The following is a 24,334-nucleotide window of genomic DNA, read 5'->3' as shown; positions in this document are numbered from 1 at the left end:
GCAGACGGAAGCTTTCCGAGCGGCTCGCAAAAGTGTCTTATTTCACGCTAACATCCGATTTATGGTCAAGCAGGACATGCGAGCCATATATGAGTTTGACAGTTAATTTTCTTGAAGATTGGGAAATGAAAACTGCGTGTGCTGTTTATTTGTAAACAGGGAGGGAAAACCCTGTATTTGCATTCTATTTTGCTCAAAAACTGTTAAAATGAAGGTTTAATAAAGGCTTTGATTTTCGAGTAACCATTTATTCCTTTTGGTAAAAAATACCGGATATATATCGTATACCGCTATTCCTCCTAAAAATACTGAGATATGAATTTTTGGCCATATCGCCCAGCCCTAAGTCAAATTATAAAATAAAATATACATGGGAATTTCATTCTCTACACAGCTCTGTTCTCTGTGGTTATCCTGTATAGAGACACATCTCAGCATTGAGGATGGTTTGGTTCGGACATCAAGATTATTGCGTAAATATCTGTTACTCTGTTACACGCTCCTCCCAGTGTTTGCAACATCTCTGCTGCTGAGGCTGAAAATGGCCCCGGGCTCTTCATCCAGCACAGAATCTCAGTGGGCCGCCATACCTCTGGCTACTGCATCACCTGATACATATCGACAGCTCCTGTTCTCTCTCTCTCACTGTATATTGCTCATTGGTCCAACATGGTCCAAAAAGAAGCACCTACCTCAGACTGGAACAATGCCAGTTACGCACAATTTTACACCTCCATGTTCAGACCTCAGCTGTGCACCCAACACTTAGCGCAAGCGTACTAATAGTCAAATGCTGAGATGAGTTTGTGATGTAGTTATGCAGTCAGAGTCAGACTATGATTTGAATCTAGTTAAAGCATCCCAGATCCCTTTCCGGTTTCAAGGCGTTCAGAATTCTCCTGGTGCCCTCAGTCATGATCATGTCATTGTCACCTTTTAGAGGATTTTGGGGCATTAAATTGGGTTGTGGTATAATGGTTAAAACAATGGCCTGTGAGAAGGAAACAAAGCGTTCCCTTGATCTTTGTCCTCCCTCACACTTGATGGAGAAGGTAGTCTGCGTGAATTCTCTCTCATTGAGCCAACTGCTTTTCGCTGTCTCTCCTTTCTTTTCCCAGAAGGGAGGCTTCTCCTAGACTCCAGCGTAGAAGAAACGTGCCAAGAAAATCAGAGGGATTTAAAAAAAAACAGACCACCATGATCAGCCAAAGAAATGTGGAAATAGGCTGAATCACATTAGGACTGGTGACGTTCAACTCGGCTATGTCGTTCGCTATTGATGACAAATGTTCTCTAACCCCTCCTGAAGGACCCCTAGTACTGCATTTATTGTATGTTTCTTATCGAGCTCCTCCTCCTGCTCGGGATTCGTTTGTGGGTTCTCCTATTTGCTTTTCTCCATGTTTCTTTGTCACACTTGGTATAGTGCACCGTCTCACTCAATCTAACAAGCAGGAGCTCAGCATGTGAATTAGCCACGCCCCCTAATTTTAATACCATGTATACAAGGAACATAAAAATATTTTTCTGTTGCAGTAGTTTAGGCATTCATATCATCTAGCCATATTTTAGAGTATGAGCAGATGCACAGAGTGTTCAGATTTTAGAGTACGTTTAAACAAATAAAAAACAAAAAGTTTGTCCTTTTTGAAAAGTTTCACACACACTAGGGGATGACCCCGAATAGTCGAAAATTTTATGCTGCGATAGAAGGAGCCTGATTCGACTACCAATATCAGAGTGGAATCTTAGCAGAGGTGTAATGCAATATATATTGGCAGTGGCGTAGCAGTTAATAATTATTTATGATAAAAAAAGGGACATTTTTAGGGCTGGGTACTTAAACAGCCGGCGCATATGAGCGCGAGGTCTGGCTATGACCCAAGCTCAGGATCTTGTCTCTTCGCGTCTTCTGTGCTGTAAGACAGGTAAGGAGAAGCAGCATGTTCCACACGCACCCGCAGATGACTCGCAAATGAATGTGTACATCGTTTCCAAACATTTGTGACTTACGGAATGGTTGGGCATTTAAATATGAATGAGCACTTTGTATGTAAATGCAGGTAGTTCATTACATAGACTGAACTTTGTGCTGCATGATATGTTATAAAGAATAAAGTAATATAACAAAAATCACCGCATATGGTGCAGACTTTTGGAACTTGTCATTCTCTGTGCAGTATGACAGAGAAAGAGTGCGCAGGAAAAGAGTTTTAGAGTTTAAATGGTAAGATGCTTTTTTGCGTTCCTCCTTTATATACGGTAACTTTATTGGTAGTTCATTGGTAATTATTATCAGGTAGTTTTAAAAATAGTTTTGAGGCGAGATTTGGTCTAGTATTGAATGGCACTGGTTGTTACGTGATGTTTAAGGAAAATGTCCATTAATTCGATTTTGTGACTTCGCACCTGCGATTCAACTATCAGTCGACTATAGGCAAGATGTAAATCCTCAGTCGAGGACACCCCTAGTACACACGCTTGCAAATCTATTGAGAGCGTCTCAGGGCTCAAGACTAACTTTTTTCACTAGGAGCGCTGTATCCCCTGACTGAAATTTTTAGGAGCACAAGCTGAAAATTTTGGGGCTCACCTTAAATCACCCTGCAATGCACAGTTATTGACATTTTCCCCCAAAATAGCTGTATTACTTTCAAATACTTTGATAGTGAATAGACTGAACTCACAGAAATTACTATGTGAAAGTCTTATTTTCATTTCAGAGAGGTATGATATTTCTGAATACCAGGGACATAAGGAATCTGCAGACTTTTGTTACTTCTGTGCTAAAATTTTGGAAAAATCTGCAGAATTCTGTGGAACAGTTTTAAACGCATTTCGAAATATCTCCCCCCTACACACGACAGCGTTATCAAAACGATCTGCATTTACATGGATCCGGGAAAACAATTAAAAACTATGTTTTACGCATGCCAGGCCAGTGAATGGTGCTGTTGCGCTATAAAGAAACCCTGCGTGCTTTTAATCTAAAAGCACTTTTGATACAATGTGTCGGTTATAGTTATAGAAGTGTGCAATAAATACTATGTTTCTGCTGGTTGTAGTGGTGCAGTAAATCTATTTTTGCTATAGAAATTACAAGTATGTCACACGGCACAAACATACAGCATGGAGGCGCCATTATTGTTCGGCGTAATACTCGCGCATGCCTTCAGACTGAACGCATGATACGCATGCGGTTTTTAAAACGTCACCTTGAGAGTTTAGACGGAAACGATAATGCCGTCGTTTTCGAAAGTTTGCGTATTCAGTCCCCAAAAACTCTCTTTTCAGTCTTCAAAAATGCAGTTTTCATGTAAATAAACAGCCAAAACGCATTAAACGTTTACCGTTATTATTTGCAAACCTTGTGTAAACAGCCTCTTCGATTTTCTCCAAAATTATGGCACATCATTCTGTTATCTGGTCCACATTGTGCAGAAAGTTCCTTCAAGGTTGTTTGAATTGAATTGAATAGAAAAAGTCTAAATGTAGTGCACCCCTGTCTTTTGACAAAAAAGGTACTGTACATCTGCTTTGTCGTTAACAAATGCAATATAAACCCATGTCTGTATAGCTAAAATGATCGAAAGATGAATAATTCACTGCATACTGTCCATTCATTGGTTAAACCAGACTACTGTATGCACAGTATTGAACTGTACGTTCATGAGGTTTAAAGGGATAGTTACCCCAAATTAAAAATCCGTCATCATTTACTCACTCTGTGACACCCTCTGTCAATTCAAACCTGTATGACTTTCTTGTGCAGAACACAACAGAAGATATTTAAAAGAACGTTGGTAACCGAACAATGGCGGTACCCATAGACTTGCATTGATTTCTTGTCAGTACAATAGAAGTGTATGAGTACCGCCATTGTTCATTATTGGTTGAACTATCCATTTAAACACAGGTAATCATGACTTTTGCACTAGCTTTGTTCAACTTTGTGTGTTTAAACAATTGATTTTTTTATTAATTTGACCCTTAATCCATAACTACTAGAAATACTTTCAGGTGGTTGTTATGCTCATTGGAAACTAAATGTTTCCTAATTTTTCATTGTGCGATTATGAGGTCTTCTCTGAATATTTGCCACAGTGGTCTTACACCTCTAAGTACCACTTCTTGTCCTAATTTGTCATGACATGTGACACTTCACTTTGTTTGCTATGCAACAGCGATGTGTTTATGTTTCAGCTGCGTCACACTAGGTAGCTCTGCTTCAGTAAAAACTCACAGGCTCAAAGCCTGTCTCGCATAGCTCTACATTCAAGTCAACATGAGGTAACAATTGAGCTTTCTTTATATAGTTTCTCGTGATATTATGCACAGTTCATCAGTACATATGTCAGTCAGTCTAAATAATAATGTAATCTGGAAACGGTGTGCAGTTTTGTTTGATGTCATCTAGGCTTGACTGACTAATGGTCAGTGTTAAGTAGAGATGCACGGATTGCAATTTTAATGGCAGATTCCGGTTTCCGAATTTTTTGTCAGTGAAACCTCAACCTGACTATTCAGATTTTACGATCCAAGAACTATTATTGACAGTATGCTTAATATCATGTTTATGTTTCTTCAATGCACATTCTTTCATCATAATTTTTTTGTAAGAATTTCCCCACATTTCCCTTAATGCAGTTCTACAAGCTGTATTACATTACAGGATCTTCTCTCGCCTAAACAACTCTTAAATTGAAGAACTCCGTGACTAAGAAGAAGTATAAATAATGAAATATAACTAAACATGTCACTTAATTTACCTTCTTCTCTTTTATAATCATCTCACCAAACTAAGCTCAAAATAGTACTTCAACTTTATTCTTGTTTGTGTCTGTTTTATGACGCTAATATTGGTTATAATTATAATAAAAAAAATCTAAGATGTCAAATCAATTATCTTTATCTCTGGTCTGTAGTATTAAAAGCAGTGGGTTGATTCATTTGAGGTCAACTTCATTCAAAGTTTGAATTGAGTGAATTGTAGGCTACTCTATATTTATTCACACTTTTTTGTTAGTAAAGAACTGAATCGGATATATATCATATATACTGTAAGGTTGATGTGTTAATTTTTTATATTTGGGATTTTTAAAACAAATAGAGATTGTGACTCTTACGATTCTGAATGGCGACTAAAAGTAATTCATAATTTACAAGAGGTTCTGACAAAACATTGTTTATTTAGGCATGCAATATTAAGGACTTTGCCTCAAAGTTATTACATATTTTGTGGTTAACCTACAGTAACTATAGTGATAATTAAAAAATAACAAATCCCATAGAAAAACCTATTTTTTTGTTGTTTTACTTAAAATGCAAAGGTTTAACTTCCTAAAAAGTATTAATGCATTGAAGTAACTTGTATATGAAATATATGTCTACAGTAAAACATCCATAAGGTGAAAATTAAAGGTCTTTGGAAAGATTTATCAATTTGCCTGACGTTTACAGACTGCTTGAAGGGGTCTTTAAAGAAAGCCACAACTGACAAACATAACAAAACCGTATTCTCAACTGCAAACAGTTTATAATAACCTGAAAAAAAACATGAAATGCTGGGTAACCTGATGAGAAGCTCTATAGCGCAGCTTCTCTATTAACATAATACAGTGAAAGCGCCACAAACTCTCATGACATGTTTTTACCGTAATGACATATTTGGGCTGGGTGATGTATATCGCAATTCACTCTAATTATACATGTCAAAATCGATTCTCGGTTTTATGCACAGCTCTTCCGTGAACTACAGCTCTTTGATAAGTAGGAAGTATTCCTCGATTTAAAATCACTACGAGGTTGAGTTGTTTATAACGTGCATTTGAAAAAGAAAGACTCGTCAAACATCATCATTATAAATTATTATCATGAAAATACCTGAAAAGGTTCGAAGAACAAGCCATAGAATATCACCATTGTGATTTCCTGGAACTGTGTGTTTGTAAATCGTTCTTCTTCTGTGTCCCATATTTGGAGTTTCTGGCTTTCAGATGTTGCAGCATTTAACTTTAACTCATTGAGGAAACTGAGCATAAGAATTGCATGATATTTTGCCCAGCCCTGTGACAGATATAATTGTGCACTCGGATTTGTCCACGCTACAAACTGCAATCGATAGTTTTGTTTCGAACCTTTTTTATTAAGATGTTAAGCATGATTCGAACAATATAACACAAGACAATGATAAGAGCGGTTTTGTTGCTAGACTGTATTTGCTTTATGTTGGTTTGTTATATGCAGAGGTTGACGAAGTGCACAACTTCTTTACTTGAGTGAAAGTACAGAAACTTCGGGTCAAATATTACTCCACTACAGGTAAAAGTTGTAAAGACAGATTCTTACTTAAGTAAAAGTACAGAAGTACGTGCTTTTAAAAGTACTCAAGTATTAAAAGTAAATGTATTTGATGTCAGTGGTGCATTGTTTTATTGTCGTATACCTTTATGCCTCTGAAGCAACCTGCTGAATACAGAGGGTAACTAACAGTATTAGTGGTATTAAAGGAGTAGTTCACTTCAAAATTGGCCCCCATTGACTTTCCATAGTAATTTTTATTCCTGCTATGGAAAGTCAATGGGGCAGATTTTGAAGGAGGCTACTCCTTTAAGAGCTTTATAAGTTTAATTTAGATATAATCCTGTATTATCATTCAGCCTAATTATCCTCATTAGCCCCCCTAGGCCTTTTATATCATGCATGCAAGTTGGTGACTTTAATCCCAGTGCTTTTGTGATCATGTGACACAGAAATAGTGATGTGCGGTTGAAAAGACTGTTTGTGACGTCGCTTCAGCTGCAGCACCATCACAGATTGAAGTGTTATGATTTTAGTCGGAGGTGTAAATTAATAGACTCAGGAAAATCCTTGATTTACATTAATGAGATCGTCTGGGTGTTTGAATCGAGATTATTACATCTATGGCTGTAGCTATAGATTATTTTACTATTTGAGCATGTTTATTTGTCCAAGGGTGTGAGAGTAACGTGGTGGATAAAAATGAGAAATATTCAATCCTCTGTTTGCCAGAGTTGTTGAGAATATGTGCTACACCCTTCGGCCATCCGTGCACTTCTAAGTGGAGACGATCCACGATGCGGACGGACAAACTTGGGCTTCTGCTTTTCTTTACATAATATGCTTTATTATATGGTGCATACAGAACATTTAGTGGAATGTCGCAGGAACATACGTTTGGCCTTATTGTTGGGAAAACCCCCCAAAAAATTATTTATTTATTTGATTATTTAAAATGTATTATAGCAAAATTTTAAACGTAGACCATAAAATACAATTCTGTAGAAATCTCTAGTCGAGAAGTCATACACTTCATTTTGGTCAGTCCTGCATGTTTTAAAACGAGAATGGCAGATGTGCAAGTACTTATTTGCTTCCGGTGGACACGCATCATTTATATAAGAAAGATTCAGGAAGGTTATTCCCTTTATTTTCCTTTAATTTATAAAAAATAAATATAATCTTGCTTGTTAAATTCGGAGCATTGGGATCGCAAATATAGAGTTTATAAATATAGATTTAATAATCAAACATTGAATTAAATTAATTTTTAGTATTTATAAAATGTGTTTTTCTGTGACCTGCCCTATATGTAATATAGACTTAATATAGTTTTATCCTAACATCATAAATGAACGTTACTGGACAAATAAATTTTTTATGGCGTGTTCATTTTTGTGACCCCACCTTTACTTCCGGTACACATTCACAGAGGGCCTGTAGATTATTTCTGATTACAATCAAAAGAAACTGAGAAGAACCGTTACTTTGCTAAACTCGTCTCTACAATATTTTGAATTTAGACTCCGATACCAAGCTCAACTTCAGTGTACAATACGGTTTCTTTAAATGCGACAACTACAGGACCCATTCAACAAATAGTTTATTTAATAAAATAAACATACTACAAAATTCAACAAATCGTTTATAACAATTACAATTATTATACAGTAAAATAATAATACAAATGAATGTTAACATAAGTTAAATTAAATATATAGTTATATTTATAGACACTAGCCGAACAAACAAAAAAGTTAACTGGGGGTCAGGTACGCGCGCTCTTGAAGAAACGGTCTAGTTTGGGAACGAGCACGCTTGATGAATTTGCAGCTACAGATTAAAAAACAATAAGTTATAAATATGCAAAACTGAATTATTGTTATTTTACATAAATAACGACCATGTGCAACACTAGAGAAATAGTCGAAGGGCAGTTGTTCATTTTTAATTTGCCTCAATATTTGTGAATAAAATCGCATCTTCAGATCAGAATCGTGAATCGAATCGTTGCATTCCTAGAATCAGCCATCCCCGATATGGCAGTATTGTCAATCGGCACAACCCTAGTATGTGTATGTGTACAGATATCTCTTTTGGCTTTTTTCATACTCCGTTTAATTTTATTTCTTCCAAAATATACAGATTCTATAGTCTACAAGCTAGTTATAAAGAGGCTTACACACAAAGGTCACTGTATAACTTGAAAATCAGACAGTAACTTCATGACTTAAAAGCAACACTATTGTTCAGAGAATGTGTTTGGCACATAAGCTTGAATTAACAAGTATTGCCATAGTAACGGATGTCTCGTGGGTCTCAAGACCAGGATTGAATGGCCTTGCCGCACTCAGTGGACCTGTGCCGGCTGGGTCGCGGAGACCTCGTTCTCTGTCGGAGTGCAGCTCATTGCCAGACAGCCTTACAGGAGTCCTATCTGACTGTGTGTACGTGTGCCAGTGTTCTTACTTTCATTTTTATCATTCTTTTTTTTTTTACACATGATGTCCATTTTAAGAAGCTGTTGGCTTTCTCATCTGCATCTGGCCTGATTAGATTCCTTACACCGTTTTCTCTTCTTTTATGGTGGTTCTCTTCAGTCTGAGTAAGGCTCTGCAACATGCACAGATTGGATCACAGGAAATCTGACTGCACTGTGATGTCACAGAGGGTGTTGTGCGCTGATTGGTGGGGGGATGGGGGCACAGTATTTGCTGTGGGCGCAGGCGAGCGGAGATGGCAGGAGGGTTAGCAGAAACTGTGAGAGACAGCGGTGATGCCTTTAAGTCTTCTGTAAGCTCCTTGCCGTTCTCCACCCAGTCCAGCTTGAGGTTCTGATAGACTTCATATCAGGTTTTGCTGGGGCCCAGGAGGCCTCTGGTAGAAGTAGTGCTTATTAGAAAGGCGTCAAAAAGACGTGGCCACTGCAGAGATGTAGTCTTGCAGATGTAGTCAAATGCCACGAAACGGATGACTCGGGTGTTTTAGTTTTTTTTATGCCAAAGGTATAGATTGGAAATAAATGGTATTATTAGTGTGATAAGCATGCCATCAGCCATATATACACAGCCACACACACACATATATATATATATATATATATATATATACGCAGCAATGTACAGACTTGCCAAGAAAACCCAGGGTCTTTACGACGTATAAAATATTTCTTGTGTGGGAAATAGGGCTTTGCCAAGTAATATTTGAGCATTTTCGTGTCCGGGAACACCTGATTCCTCTGTAAGCAGTCATTTTGCTGAATGTTTTCCCCTCATGAGGGGGTGATCACATGGTGTCCACGTGGTAAAGTGATGACACGTCCATACCCTCTATTGGGCAAGTGTATTTATCACATACAATTGTGCTGGCTTTCACATATCAAGGTCTCTGCTTACCCTAAACTTCATCATTAATGTCTTTTAACATAAATCCATCAATTATAATTGAGGACTGGAAGTGTCTATTTAATTTATTTTATTATAGTTACACTCCAGTTATTATTTACATTCCAATTTCAATGTCCAAGTATTATATTAAAAGGTCTTTGTTCTGTAAAAGGGTGCACAATATTATATGATTACTTAAAATATTTATAAAAAGACGATAATATCGACTATCGCAATTATTTCTGATGCAATTAATCGTCAAACCAAAGGTTGCTATCGCGACAGGCCTACTCCATATGTTGGAAAAGGAACCTTAGTATAATATCAAAATCATTTCATGGCTCTTGTAGTGTTATAGATTTAATTTGAACCATGAATGAAGCTAATTCATCAAACATGCATTGTTTATTAGGCTGATAAGCCAAAACATAAACGGCACACTCTGAACTGTGAGAGGGCAGCTTACATGTACGTGACTGACCAAAATGCATTATGGTCTGCTTTAAAATAAAGTAGCAGAAAGAAAATGCATTGAATTGTGTCAGATCAAAGGAAACCATGCGCGGGTATGAAAATGCCCTTACAATTGATGCATTTTTGTGCTGTGGCATAATGGGTAACCCATGTGCATGGCAAGGTAAAGGTATAGTTCACTCAAAAATGACAATGCTGTCATCATTTACAATGACCTCTTCTTATTTCAAACCTGTGAGACCTTCTTTCTTCTGCATAGCACAAAAGAAGGTTTTTAAAGGAATGTTGTTAACCCAACAACAGCGGTACTCATTCACTTTCATTGTATGGAAATAGAAACCAATGCAGGTGAATAGGTACTGCTGTTGTTCGGTTACCAACAATCTTTAAAGTATATATTTTTTTAGTTATGCAGAAGAAAGGTCACATAGGTTTGAAATGACAAGTGGATGAGTAAATGATGACAGCATTTTACAATTTGGGTGAGTAAGTTTAACTCAATGAATATTGTGAGTTAGAATCTGATTTAGCTTATACTTCTTTATTTTGCTAACATCAAAAATCAGCAAAAATGTCTAATACTAGTAACTTGAAAGGACTGAACAAGCTTTCAAGGTCAATGTTTTTTTCTTTTTTTACCTTTAAGTCTTGTCCCATCTGATTTTTTCCCCATTGTATTTAAATCATATGTTTTTATGTATTAGTAAACTGGCATCTTTCTCTCTGATACAAGAACCTCAGACTCAAAGGCTGTGTTACCAATCACTGAGTTCCAAGCATCGTTTTTGCCAGACTCTGGGTTCTGGTGTACAACCCCCAAACCCTGGAATTACTGTTCCGGTAATCTCCCTGAGGTCCCAGCACACACAGGGTTAAAACCAGGCACCCCACCAAGTCTGAGGCCTGCAGGGATGTCCCACAGAGCCGTAAGCTTGCATAGAGCTCACACACCCTGGAGCAAAGCCAAAAGCACTCACTCAAACACAATATGCCTGCATACGAAAACATTGAGGAAGGGAAGACGAAACAAGATAGGGAATCTGAGAGATACTGGGAACCCAACGCAAGAAATATATTTTTTAGGGTACCCAAGTCTTCAGATGCCACAGCTCAATTTGTTAACAAATTGGACTAAAGGCCGATTCACACCAAGAACTATAATATGAAGTATATTAATATTACCAAAAAGGATAACATAATGGTTTAAGCTTGCATGCCGCAGTTTCACAATTTAAATGTGTAAAACATCTAGTGGGATTTATAGCGGCCACTAGCGGTGAGTTTGAGAATTGCAACCAATATTTGTCTTCCGCTCACCCCTCCCTTTCGAACCACGACAGTGGCCACCACAGAACAAAGTTATCCTAGGCTAAGACCGCGTGTCTTCTCATGTTGACGCAGGGAAGAGATCATGTGGGCATTAGAAAGACTGTAGAAAGAGCAATGTCTTGTTTATTACATAAAATAAAAGTCAGGCAGGAGTTAAGACCTGCGTTAATATTATAAAGACTTTCCAGCAGAGATGCTTTTTGAGGAGATACTCATATATATCTATGGAGATACTTTCCATCAAAGAGACGGTGGAGAGAAAGATCGTCTAGAAATCACCCCGAGGAGGTTGCTTTGAATCCGTATTCGACTAACATTGGGTTTTCAAGATATGTTTTTGTTGTAATATAAACTCTGAAACGGAGCAGTTCTTAGCGTCTTGATTCTCTGGAACCAGTCTGCTGCTTGTATATACTTAGCTTATTTTATTAATTTGCATAATTTTTTGCATGGTCTAAGCCAGGGCTAGTCAACTAGCGGCACGCCAATCATCTTGACCTGGGCCGCCTTAACATTTCAAATAAGCGGAAAGACTTAAAGAATGGTGCTCTTTAAAAAAATGCACGTCCTAAATGCTGCTACATTCAATACGAACGTGGCTCTTAACGATTGATGTATTTTAAAGTGGTTCCACAGGCAGTCAGTTTGCACACGTGAAAGATCGCGTACCAAAATGTGTCTAGAGCTCTTGAAAGTAACTGCAGGAAGAGTACTACAACACGTGAACTGATAGGGGAAAACTATGTTCTTTTTAATACAGCATTGATTATGTATGAACAGCTATATTTACGAAAAATAGCTGCTCTTCAAATGACCTGCCCTTCTAAGTGCATGGGGCACATGAATGCGATTGGAATTTACCCGATATTAGTTTCTTGCACAGATCAATTGATTCGCTTTTTAAGACACCAGTTTACAGGGATTCATTTTGTGCTGAATGTATTAGCCTTTTTTACTTTTATTAATTTGACTTGCATTCATTTAAATACAAGTAACAGCAACATAAACAGTATAAAAGGAATGAAATGCAATAAATAACAGAAATATAAAATAACAGATGAAACGGTAAAAACAAATTGGCCCCCATTCCATTTTATACTTTTGGAATCTGGCCCTCAAAGAAAAGTAGTTGAAGATTGATAAAGCTAAGCATTTCATGAGATCCTCCTTAAAATCCCACATTGCTAACGCATTCTAATGGATTTTGATTTGCTGTTAATATTTTATCACCTGACAAAAGCTCTGAAATTAATCCTAACTATATTGTTCCCAGGTATTACTGTCGTTGTGGTGTGGATGCTGCTTGAAACAGATTTTTACAAATTCATCTTAAATATTAACTGTCTATTGGTGTGAACAGCCCTTAATTGACTGGTCTGGTTGCATAGGTTCTTGTGTTTACAACCCACTGAAGGGGAAAAGTATCAGCCAGTAACAACAAAAAATTGCTCTATTCCACGAACAAAGCTTTCATGGCTTTATTCAATCTATCTATATATATATATATATATATATATATATATATATATATATATATATATATATATATATATATATATATATATATGCTATTAGCCATTTTGAATAGAACATTTCCTGTTTGTTTTCTATAGAGAAAAACATTTAGGTATGGAATGACACAAGTGTGTAAGTATTTTTTTTTGTGAACTTCTCCTTTAACGGCCCTTAAAACCTATGATGGTCCTGTTACTGGTGTGTCACATCTGTGCCAATTGAAAGAGGACACTGAAGGTTATCTATGTGGTTGAATTTCAAATGCCATAGCTATTTGCACAGTGTCAACGCATTTGTTGTCGGGTGTTCTTGTCGGGGGAACTTGCCAAAACATAGCGACTTTGCCATCACACAACCTGACGAGGAATGTCGTGTTTAGTCTCTGTACCAGTCCGGTAAGCCGCAGCAGGTGCGACAGGAGATGCTGTTTGCCGCTGACAGATCGTAGGTACTAGAACGCTAACTATCATTTCTTTCTCTTCTTCACAGATTACGTTTATTTTGAAAACTCCTCCAGTAACCCACTGCTGATCAGGCGAATAGAGGAGCTCAACAAGGTGAGTGAGAAACAAAAGTTTATCACCAGACCCACACCAAACCTTAACACTTAAATGTTGCTTTTGACATCTCACTACATATCTTCCATCTACACTATTGTTCCCTTGCCATTTGCACGAAACTATTGAAACACCACAGTCATTTTTTTTATATAAAACATATAATTCAGAAACACGATCAATCATTATCATAAAGGAAGAATTTAATTATTTTGTATTGAACCTATTTTCTGCTAAAAATGTAATCGTCTGAATACATGATATAAGTAAGATTGTATTATTTATTAAAAAAAAATTTGATGATCTGAAATGAGAACTGTCATAATAATTTATAATAAAAAAAGAAATAGTCGAAAAAATACGTGTTCATGACTGATGGTCTCGTCCACGTAGCATTCTTTAAGGACTGTATATCTTTACATAAAGCTTTATTCGGTTTGAATCATGTCTGCCAGTACCGTCCAAATGGCTACCAGGTGGACAGATTTGTTTTTATTTCTAGTCAAATGTTTAATACCCTCTTGTCTAGGAATGCACCGAATGTCCGGCAAATGCAATAGCAAAAAAAGCACATGCCATATGATCAAGCAGCGGCCAGCGCAGAGAGCGAGAGACCCGCACGCTTTATTAATGCAGCAAACTGGTCAGCAGTGTGTGGAGCATACAATAAGTGTCAGAGAAAGACACAGAATGTAACTTGATGCGCCGGAGTAAATTTCTAAATGAGAGCGTCTTTACTGGTCGGTAACCTGTGTACTTCAGACTGGAGTCGACGGTCTGACAGTATCCTCGCCGCTCGCGACATCCTTTGACATCATACAGTGGTCATGTGCACACAATTCCACATATTAAACATATTATCAAATTATGTTTTGTGCATCCCAGCCACGAGTACACCTTCTGAGAGAACAGTCAACTTTTGTGGACAGAGTTTGGAGGAGAGAAGTGAACTGAAATGGTTGTCGGTCAGAATTGCTTGCATGGATGTTTTTTTAGATCATTTTGCACTTTATAATAATCCAACCGTTTTCATTTATTCATGTTGTTGGCTTATAATGTTGAATGACACTGTTTAACGAAGTTTTCCGTTGTAGGGTACAGAGTATCAGTCGTTTCTTACAGCAGTCAGTCAAAGGCCCAATATAGGATACTCAAGAAGGGAGAGGGCTTGTTTTGCTTGATTTTATTTTAAGCTATATTGTATTATAAAAAGCACATTTCGACCATTCGGTATATGCAATAGAAGAAATACAAAAAGCCATGTTCAATCAAGTGCATGATTTTTATACGGCTTCGGCCAAGAATGTTCATTTTGGTGCATCCCTACTCTTGTCGTACTGTATGCACGACAATATTGATTATTATTACCAGCACAGGGAATTTTCCACAATTAAAATTTTTTTAATATGTGAATTACGCAAAACGTGCTTAGGCATCATGTTTTTTTTTTAGCAAACCGTGCTACGGTATTGACCTTTTTAGACTGTAACTGTAATGAGATTCTAAAGGTCTTGTTTAATTGTTTTAGAAATGAAAAAGTAATGCTTTTAAAGCTTGCCAGACCTTGTTTTGGATTCCAAAAAGGAAATTAATTGATGGAAGTATTTAAAAATAAATCACATGTGGTATATTTGAAACCAAGATGTTGTGAGAATCACCCTCCCTTCATCACGAGACTATTTTATATCATTCAGCAAATACAGGGGTGTTTAGGTCACGGTTGTGATTTAATCCTTCTTTGCATATCAATTCTGTGCAGCAGATGATTGGTCTAGAGGCTGTTGCTGTGACAACTCTGTTTCTGTTTGCAGACTGCCAACGGGAACGTGGAGGCCAAAGTGGTTTGCTTCTACCGCCGCAGAGACATCTCCACAACGCTCATCACCCTAGCGGACAAGCATGCACGTGAGTAGCTGCCAGAGACTACACTACCCACAATGCTGGGTTTAGTAATGTGTTTTTATGGAAATGGCCTGCTGTGGTTTAGGTTCTTTTTGGACTGCATTCAGAAGTTGGGAGTGTGCTGCAATTCGTAACATTTATATGTTCGAAATAAACAATAATAAATGTAATTTGAAATCTACCTTCTGGTTTTTAAGCAGGAAATTATAATTTTTTAAGGTTTCAATGTAATGATTTGGGCAATTGTGTTGGTGTGCTAGGCATCCAACAATAGACTGGTCGATGAGTCAGACCGACTACTGAGTATAATATTTGTAGCAGTGGTGCTTTTAAAGGAAGGTGCATTGAGAAATATTGATGCTACCTCTCAGGGAGTATTTTGGAGTTCTGGTAAGCAACCATGTCTCTGCACACGTTAAGTTTCTGTTAATTCATCTTTTTGACCGCCATTACAATAATCAAAACACCGCTTTTGTGCATCTCAAGTCTATCACTGCTGGACTTCGAGCTGAGCAATGTTTCCATTATAACACGTAATCCACAGGTTTATTTGTAAGGTGTTGTGGTAAGAGACAGTCTTTTACTGATTCTTCATATTGTGAAGAACGTTCCCACTACTGGTGATTCTCACTGAGAGAGCTGAGAGGAGAAGAATCAAGTTAGCTTCCATCTGCACCCCATTGGCTATAGCTGCCAACAATCACTCATCATTTGCATGAAGGTAAACATTTCTCAACTTTGTCGCGTCGCTAGATACGCCCTATCCAGTCGCTAATGGTTGCTTCTGCTCGTATCGCTAGAAGTCGTCAGCTCTCCTTTGTAATGAACGGGATCGTGTTGCTTTGTCGATTGTAATGTGAATGGGGCATAATAAACAAATCTCAAAGATAACACAAAATGAAATGTTGAAAGTAACGTTTTACGACAAGTGCATTACAGTGCATTCTGGGATTGCTGTTTACTTTTGATGCTGCTTCTGATTTCAAATTTGTAGCCGTTAGGTGGCATTTCTGCTTTGTGTTTGGAAAACTTGACTGCTGCTAGCGCACCCAATATGTTGCCTAGGTGGGCAGCACAGGTGTTATTTGAACCGAGCAGTGGAGGCCAAAATTTGATTTCTGTCCACGGTGGCCTCCCACTATCAGCCAAACCTAAAATGTTCTGGTTTCTGTTACCATACAGAGCTACCTAATAAATAGAATAACGCTTGTTTATTTCTCTTTCTTTCCATCGATAGTTATCTATAATCAAACAAATGTGCTTTAGAATACATCTGTTTTAATTTGGTCAGTGTAGACACTTGATTTGATTGAATCGTGCACGTTTAGTAATGACACAATAATTATATTATTTGTGAATATAATGTTTCTCTGCACACATAGCCTACTTTGCTATTTAATCAGATAATGTCACTACATTTTGGTAAAAGGTTATAAAACAATTGTATTCGTTTTGAATAATGTAAACTAATACATAATACTGCAGTTGTTTTTAAGTGAATAGGGTCAATATGTAGTCTTTTAATTTGAATTTATTAATTCAATTGTATACGTTTTTACAGTCACACCACCTTAGTGAAAAGCTTTCATAGGCGAATGACCACAGAGTTAGCACATAGTACTGTAAGTGTGCTGTGCGTGTGGGAGTTGTGTGGTGTATTATTATTATTATTATTTTAACAGCAGAGTCATTCTGACCTGCTTATTATCATATCAAAGTCAATGGTGCACAATCCAGTGGCTTGCTGTATAGATTTACTTCAGATATTATGTTCAGATTCACATGTAGTCTCAGATTTAACCTCAGTCTTTTGATATAGAGTCAATATCATTCAGAAACAACAATTTCGATATAAATGGATTGAGATTGAAAATGTAAAATTAAAAAACTAAAAAGTTTCTTGATTCCATATTACTTGCTTTGAGGGAGGAACAGATCAATCAAAGCTAAGATACATTCTCTGTTCTTTGTTATTGTGTGGAGAAGAGCAGTCTAGAAATGTGTGTAATGTAGGGGTCTTCAACTACTTTTCTTTGAGGGCCGTATTCCAAAGGTATAAATGGGATGTGGGCCAGTTTTTTACCATATCCTCATTTCTTCTTTTATTTTGTATTTCTGTTATTTATTGCGTTTTGTTCCTTTTATATTGCTTTTGTTGCTGTAACTTATAGGCCATATATAAAAAATATTGTATACAATATTTGAGCCTCTTCATGATATTAAATTAAAGGGGATATTGTCTTTTTAATTGTATTTTATATTCCTTAATGTGTTACTTTACCCAAAAATGGCTAGTAATTTACTCACCCACAGTCCTCCAGTACATCCAAGATGTGGGTGGCATTGTCTTTTCAAGAAGATATTTATGAAGATATTTGGTTGAATTCATTAAAGTTAAATCAACAAAAGTAAAAAAGGCAAATACATTCAATTTAAAAGTAATCCCTGCCCCCTGTGAAGTTAAACTTGCGTCTTATATAGCGAGTCAATTGATCTAAGCACGAAACTAAGCACTGTCATCCCGTCTTCGTTGAATTCCAATCGCATTCATGTGCCCCACGAACTCATAGGGCAGAACTTTTGTATATATTTGAGTTCTGGGGTAGATGAACAGCTGTTTTTCGTAAATATACCTGTTATACATAATGAATGCAGTAATAAAATCAACACCGTTTCCCCCTTATCTGAGATACCCTTCCTACAGTTAGCCTACTTTCAATGGCACGAAATACGTTTAAGAATGCGGCCTATCGCGTGCGCAAAACGATTGCCTGTGGCAGTGCAATGCATTGCTGATTATAACGTTGTAAATAACATTAAGTTTCTTGGAATTGACCGATCAAATCGCTTTATAAGACGTAAATCATTATGAGCCGCAGGAATTGCTTTCGTATTGAATGTAGCAGCGTTTTTGGACTTTTAAAGATGTGACGTCTCAGGAGGACGTGAATTTAAAGGACACCCTTCTTAAAATCTCTCCACTTATTTGAAATGTTAAGGCGGGCCAGGTAAAGATGATTGAAGGGCCGACAGTTGACTTACCCTGGTGTAAATGAATATGGAACGCCTTTTTTGAACGGACTAATCCTTTAAACCTTGTTAGGTTCAGATCGGTTAGACATTTGAGCAGTGCAATGTTCAGATGATTGGCAGATCTTTAAACATCCTGCTTTCTTGAATGACGTCTCAAAATGAATCACAAATTTGTGTATCTTCCTTCAAAATCGCTGCTGTAGAGTATGGGGTAACTTGCATATGTTTTAAAAACATATGTTTGACCCACATCACACACAAGTCTGATTCTAATACTTGAGGCACGTTTGTTCATATATACCATACAAAAGCGGTGAGGCACTTTGCGAATGTGGATGTCTTCTCGATGCCAACAGCCTCTCTGTGGACCTCCAGACATTTGCAATATGTGAAAAATGCATGGCAGGAATGGTCGTTCACCACATGGGTGTGGGCTACATCCTGTCTCTGCCTGTGGATGAGGGGAGGGGCGTTTAAGAAAGAGTAGGACAGCGTACGGGAAAAAGAAGTCACAGCGTGGAGGCGGAGCACTGAAGCGCCTCCCCTGAATGAGAAGAGGAAGAATCCGTGCTGGCTTGTCGGATGTACATTCATGAGTGTCCCTAACCTTAAGTGCTCTTTCGTCTGATTAATTAACAACACAGCCTAGTAACCACATAGCAACCACCATGGGCGAGCACCACTCACATTTCCTTAATCTAAATCTAGTTGTTAGACTCTCCATAGGACCCAATGCAGCAGAGGAGAGAGGTTGTTCCGTGGAAACTTCTTCTCCAGCGTATGAGGAATCAGAGCTGCGCGGGCGCTGTGACTCACAGATGAAATATTTTGCTCTCTGTGATGCTGGCTCCACCTCGCCGGGCCTGGAGAGCATGAGGCAGCGAGGCGCCATGTGTGCAGAGAGAGAGAGAGAGAGAGCGAGCGAGAGCGAGAGACCTGGCCCTAGTGTGAACTACTCGCTGGAAGCACCTCACACGCCGGCCACGGCCCGCTCTGCTGGTTTGAGCTTTCTGCTCGACCTCTCTGTGCCTAGTGAAACCGCACATCATTGCTGTCAGAGTGAGCCGTTTTTGTGAGTTCTACATTCTTCCTGAATTGGAAGGACAAAATAAACAAAAGAGTGAATGGAAAAGGCAGCAGAATTCATCGCTGTATCCATTCGGGTGTCCCTATCAACGTGAAGGTTACGAGCGTCGTGTGTTCGCGTGAATGTTTGGGATCAAGAGCCTTACAGATGAATGTGTGTGTTTGCGTGACTCAAGTCAGCTCGGTGAATGGGGTTTTAAAGTGTGGTTACGAGGTCATGCACGTTTTGAATGTATTATGTGTGAGTGTACGAATCTCAATTTTGTCCTTATTGGTGCGCATGTAAACATTTATTCATGTCGTCCAGGACCGGTATATGATTCATATGTGAAACACAAAAGAAGATATTTGGAGAAATGTCTTAAAAAATATTTTGTAGAGCGTTAAACAACATTTCCCCCTTTGACGTCCATTTTGTGTTCGGTGGAGGAAAGAAGGTCATAAGGGTTGGGAGAGAAGTGAGGGTGAATTCACCATATAAGTGAATTTACCTTATTTACTTAATGTACGTTTTGGACTCTTACGGTGGAGACCTCTCTTTGTTCCAGGTATTTAAAATATTCTTATCGCAGTCAGCTGAAGGATTCCTTCCAAATGTAATATCTTTTAATGCTTCTCAAATTACTTTCTTGTTTGGATGATGTCACATTTTTTAACTCCTGTCCTCCATTCACTACAGCATCTAAAATGTTCCTGATGGATAAAATCAAGTCCTGTCTTCTATTTTTTTCCCTTGTTGAATATCCGGTTTCACTCCGAATACATTATAAGAACAACTGGTCAGTTACTACACTTTGATTTTGGTCTCGCAGGCCTAAAGAACACTGTAATGGCTTCTGGTTCACGTTAAGCTGGGCATGGCAACAGTAATTCAACGATTCAAACATAAAAAACTAAGTTTAATACCGATTCGTGAGTCTTCTTGCATTAATAAGAGCCAGCATATAAGAGCCATTTATTTGTGACCATCTGACCGCACTGCTCACACTGTTTGTTGTTGTGTGAAAAAAACAAGGGAGTGGGAAAATGTTCAGGCTGGCCTTCTTGACTCAATTTAGACATCAAAATCACAACTCCGCTAAGGCAAAGATTATTTTGTCTTGGTGCTGTGGATGTAGCAGCAGTGTAGAAAACACTACCATTATTTTTAGTACAATGTTCCCAACCTCTCTTCATGCTTTTGTCTCTCCTTTCTGCCCCTTTGCCTGGTAAGGTGATTCGTTCATCAATAATTGATTATTGGTTAAGACAGGTGAGAAGGAGAGGTAATTTGTAGAGAGTGCCGGCAGATTGCATAGTCCATTGATCTCTCTATCGCCAAAAGACTGAAGTTTACAAAGTTCTGTGCCTCTTTGCTTACTGGCTTATAAGAACATGGCAGACTGTTCTTAGCCACAGGGCTGTTCCTTTTTGCTTTCATGCTCCCCTCCTCTGTTCCTCTCCTCACTCTCCGTGCGTCTCAGCAGGGGTTGTCTGTGCTCTATACACAGCTGTAATTGAACAGTTACTGATGTGTAACGCTTGTAAAGTGACCGCCAGCTTTCACATCTTGGGTTCGGTGTCGAGGGGTTCAAAAGGTTTGGCTGTTAGAAAGGTCCAGTTAGCCCTTGGACAGATGGACAGGGTTTTGTTTTATCAGGATCCAAATGTCTTCGTTCTCCTTTGAAATGTGCTCTAATAACAGATTTCTTGCAAACACATAACTTGCAGATATTATAGCAGTGGTTGCCAAACCTTTTTATTCGAGGACCCACCTTGACAGGTACAATAAATCTTAAGACACCAAAATATTTGAAATTGAAATATGGGGTAATTTTTTGTTTTCCTTGTCATTAAATCCCTAAAATTAAAGAAGATTTTTCAATTCCAAAATTGTCAATGGTAAAAAAGGCCTTGTATCAGACTGAAGGGGGTTCATTTCTCAATAACAAGCGCCTATTATCACGATTGCATCACTACTTACCTCGACGTTATTGAACATGAAATATTTATTTGAGATATTTTATTAGCTTATTTGGGCGGAAAACCTGTTAGGAAAATATGAAAATGCACCTGTCAAAATGATGACCATGCATTATTTGTTTTTAAGCGGTCATTATATTAGGAATAACTGACCTTTTGAATGTCACAACTGGCCAATCAGAAATAAGTATTCCAGAGTGTGATGTAATAAAGCACAATATATTATGTTTTATAACTTATTCTCTGTTTGCTTCCGTTCACCTCTAGCTAGGGACTTGGGACTGCACATGTTCTTCTATGGCCATCACCCAATCGGCTGTCATGACTTAATTTTCCCGCAGCTCAAGTGTGATTGGTTACGCCTCAGTTGATCAGTTGAAAAAAAGCGCTAGAAAAGATGTCAAAACTCGTATCTTCCGCCAGCCAAGCAGCTGCCATCGAAATAAACGGGATGTTCATAAGAGAGAGCTCACTCCAAGTGTTATGGACCTGGTTGTTTGGTGTACGTTTATATTTGTGTACACGTATCAAAAAAACAGATCGAGTGTGTGACAGGCAGAAAGCAGTGGGGTACGTGCGGGTGGGTGAGAAAGAGAAAGGAATACATATTGATTTCAGTCAAACATCTTTTTTCTCATAAAATCTCTTGATTCCTTTTATTCAGCTCTCACAGACACACACATACACTATTTACCCGCTCTTCCTCATGTTTCTCTCTCCTTCCTTAATGAAACTCCAAATGAATTGGAGTACGCTTGGTGGTTTTCCTCCCTCCCTTACGACTCTCCCACTTATCATTCCGCGCTCCACTCAGCATCCATACACCACACATGTGTAGGTTTGTAGAGAAAGACATGAACTGCTTCTTTACACACGTATATGGCGTTCTCTTTAAGAGAGAGGTGATAATGTGGTTGTTTAGACCGAAGGATGCCGACTATCGTGTTGTTCATGTTTTCACAGTTATTTTCACATTCGTGTGTTTGATCAGCCTCTGGTTGAATTGAGACGGTTATGGGTTTGATGAATGGCTGCCACAGTCAGTTCTGCACTTCAATTGTTCAGGCCTGTGGAGTTGGTGCGATTTCTTGATTGGGGTCTTTATTAGGGTTGCCAGATTTGCAGTGAACTAGGACGCTAACTGAAAGGTTGAAGGTCCAACTTCACAGGATTTCTCTTTTGCTCTGTACTTGTAAGTGTATTGTGCATTGCGTTGAATGGAAATGTCAGCTAAAGGATAATCGTTAGGTTTGTGAGAGACTGTTTATGGGGTCTTTCAGTCACTGTTGTTTTTTAATGTCAGTATCTTGCGAGCAGGGTCCCTGATGGATGATATTATAGATAAATATACGCTACTGTGTTTTCTGCACCACTTTTAAACAGCACTGCTGAATCTACAGTGACAGGGCTAAAATATGTTGTTTTCTATGAATTTACAAAAGATAAAACTAGATGCCATAAAATAGTGCCAAGATATTAGATGGTACAACAGATTAACATGTTTATCGTCATTAGCTGCTCGCAAAGAACAGAGATATTTTCGATGTAGTAAATAGTCTCGTTCTAGAACGACTGGCTGTCATAAAATGTTTTTTATGAATTAATCCGAAAACCTTTGAGATTCACAAATCATTGGGTTTGAAAACATCCTGCAAATTACTGAATCTTGCTTTTATTCCCCATGCACATCCCCCAAGGATAGTTGTTGTAATAAATGTTTTAATTAGGTAAACAGTTTAATTAAATGATTTGTTTAGGGTCAGTTGGTGGCGTTGAGAAAAGTTACGAAAAAACGAAAAACATTATGATCTAAAATGATTGAAAGAAGTTTGTGTTCATTTTTCTGCAAAGAAATTCATGTTATTTTTGGAAATAATGTTTCCAGATTTTAAAAAAAAATTGGGCATTGATCAGGCAGATTTGGGTCGGTGTTAACTAGTACTATTCTGGTCTGGGAACTGGATAAAGGTCAGACATCACACGACTGCTCCAGGGCACTATATTTCGTGACAGTTCATCCAAAATGAACAATCTAACAATTACTAACCCCCTTGTAATTTAAAACCTGTGCGACTTAGTAATGGTGGTACCCATTCACTTCTGTTGTATGGACACAAAACCAATGCAAGTCAATGGGTATCGCTGTTGTTCATTACCAACATTCATTCAAATATCTTTTTTTTGTGTTCTGCAGGTTATAGTAGGTCATACAGGTTTGAAATATCTAAAGCAAACTACAGATTTATCTTATTTGGGGTTGAACTATACCTTTTAAGAGTTCCATTATGTAAGTGATTTGAAATGAAATGTGATTCATTTGTAGTTCTGGTGGTGGACTGATGTATTGTGCAGTGTCACAATCTTTTGGGAACAGCGTTGGTCATGCCTGATATAACCCAAAGGATGCCTGCAGGAAATTGCTGAAATTGAGATTTTGCAAACAATTCACTTTACTAATCTGACAACAGAAAATGTGCACAAACCATGTTTTTTACGGACCAAAATGGGTTAACATTCAAAATGAAGGTTTGCGAGGTAAACTACGACATTTATCTTTGTTTTCTTTTACTTGCACCTTCAGGAGAAATGGAAGAGGAGATGGAGAACCCTGAAATTGTGGATATCCCGGAGAAACAGAAGCACCAGCTACGACACCGAGAGCTCTTTCTCTCCAGACAGCTCGAGTCTCTGCCGGCGACGCACATCAGGTAACCCAGAAAACTGTCCATCCACGTGCTTCATTCTGCTCCTCAGCAGCCAATCAGACTCGCTGTCATTAGCGTCAGTGCG

General features: G+C 38.1%; 1 protein-coding gene across 1 annotated transcript in view; it reads left to right on the top strand.

The window, feature by feature from the left end:
- The window catches only part of mta1 (metastasis associated 1), a 38,945-nt gene that overhangs the window by 2,615 nt on the left and 11,996 nt on the right, over positions 1–24,334 (top strand). Inside the window, exons 2-4 of the mRNA XM_079458477.1 lie at positions 13,494–13,561; positions 15,373–15,466; positions 24,126–24,252. Of these exons, the coding sequence (XP_079314603.1) occupies positions 13,494–13,561; positions 15,373–15,466; positions 24,126–24,252 (289 nt within the window). The remainder of the gene's footprint in view (positions 1–13,493; positions 13,562–15,372; positions 15,467–24,125; positions 24,253–24,334) is intronic.

Source organism: Barbatula barbatula, assembly GCF_947034865.1.
Source record: "Barbatula barbatula genome assembly, chromosome: 6".
NCBI classification, from domain to species: domain Eukaryota; kingdom Metazoa; phylum Chordata; class Actinopteri; order Cypriniformes; family Nemacheilidae; genus Barbatula; species Barbatula barbatula.
The sequence above is the reverse complement of the archived record's forward strand: the minus strand, read 5'-3'. Positions and strand labels throughout refer to the sequence as shown.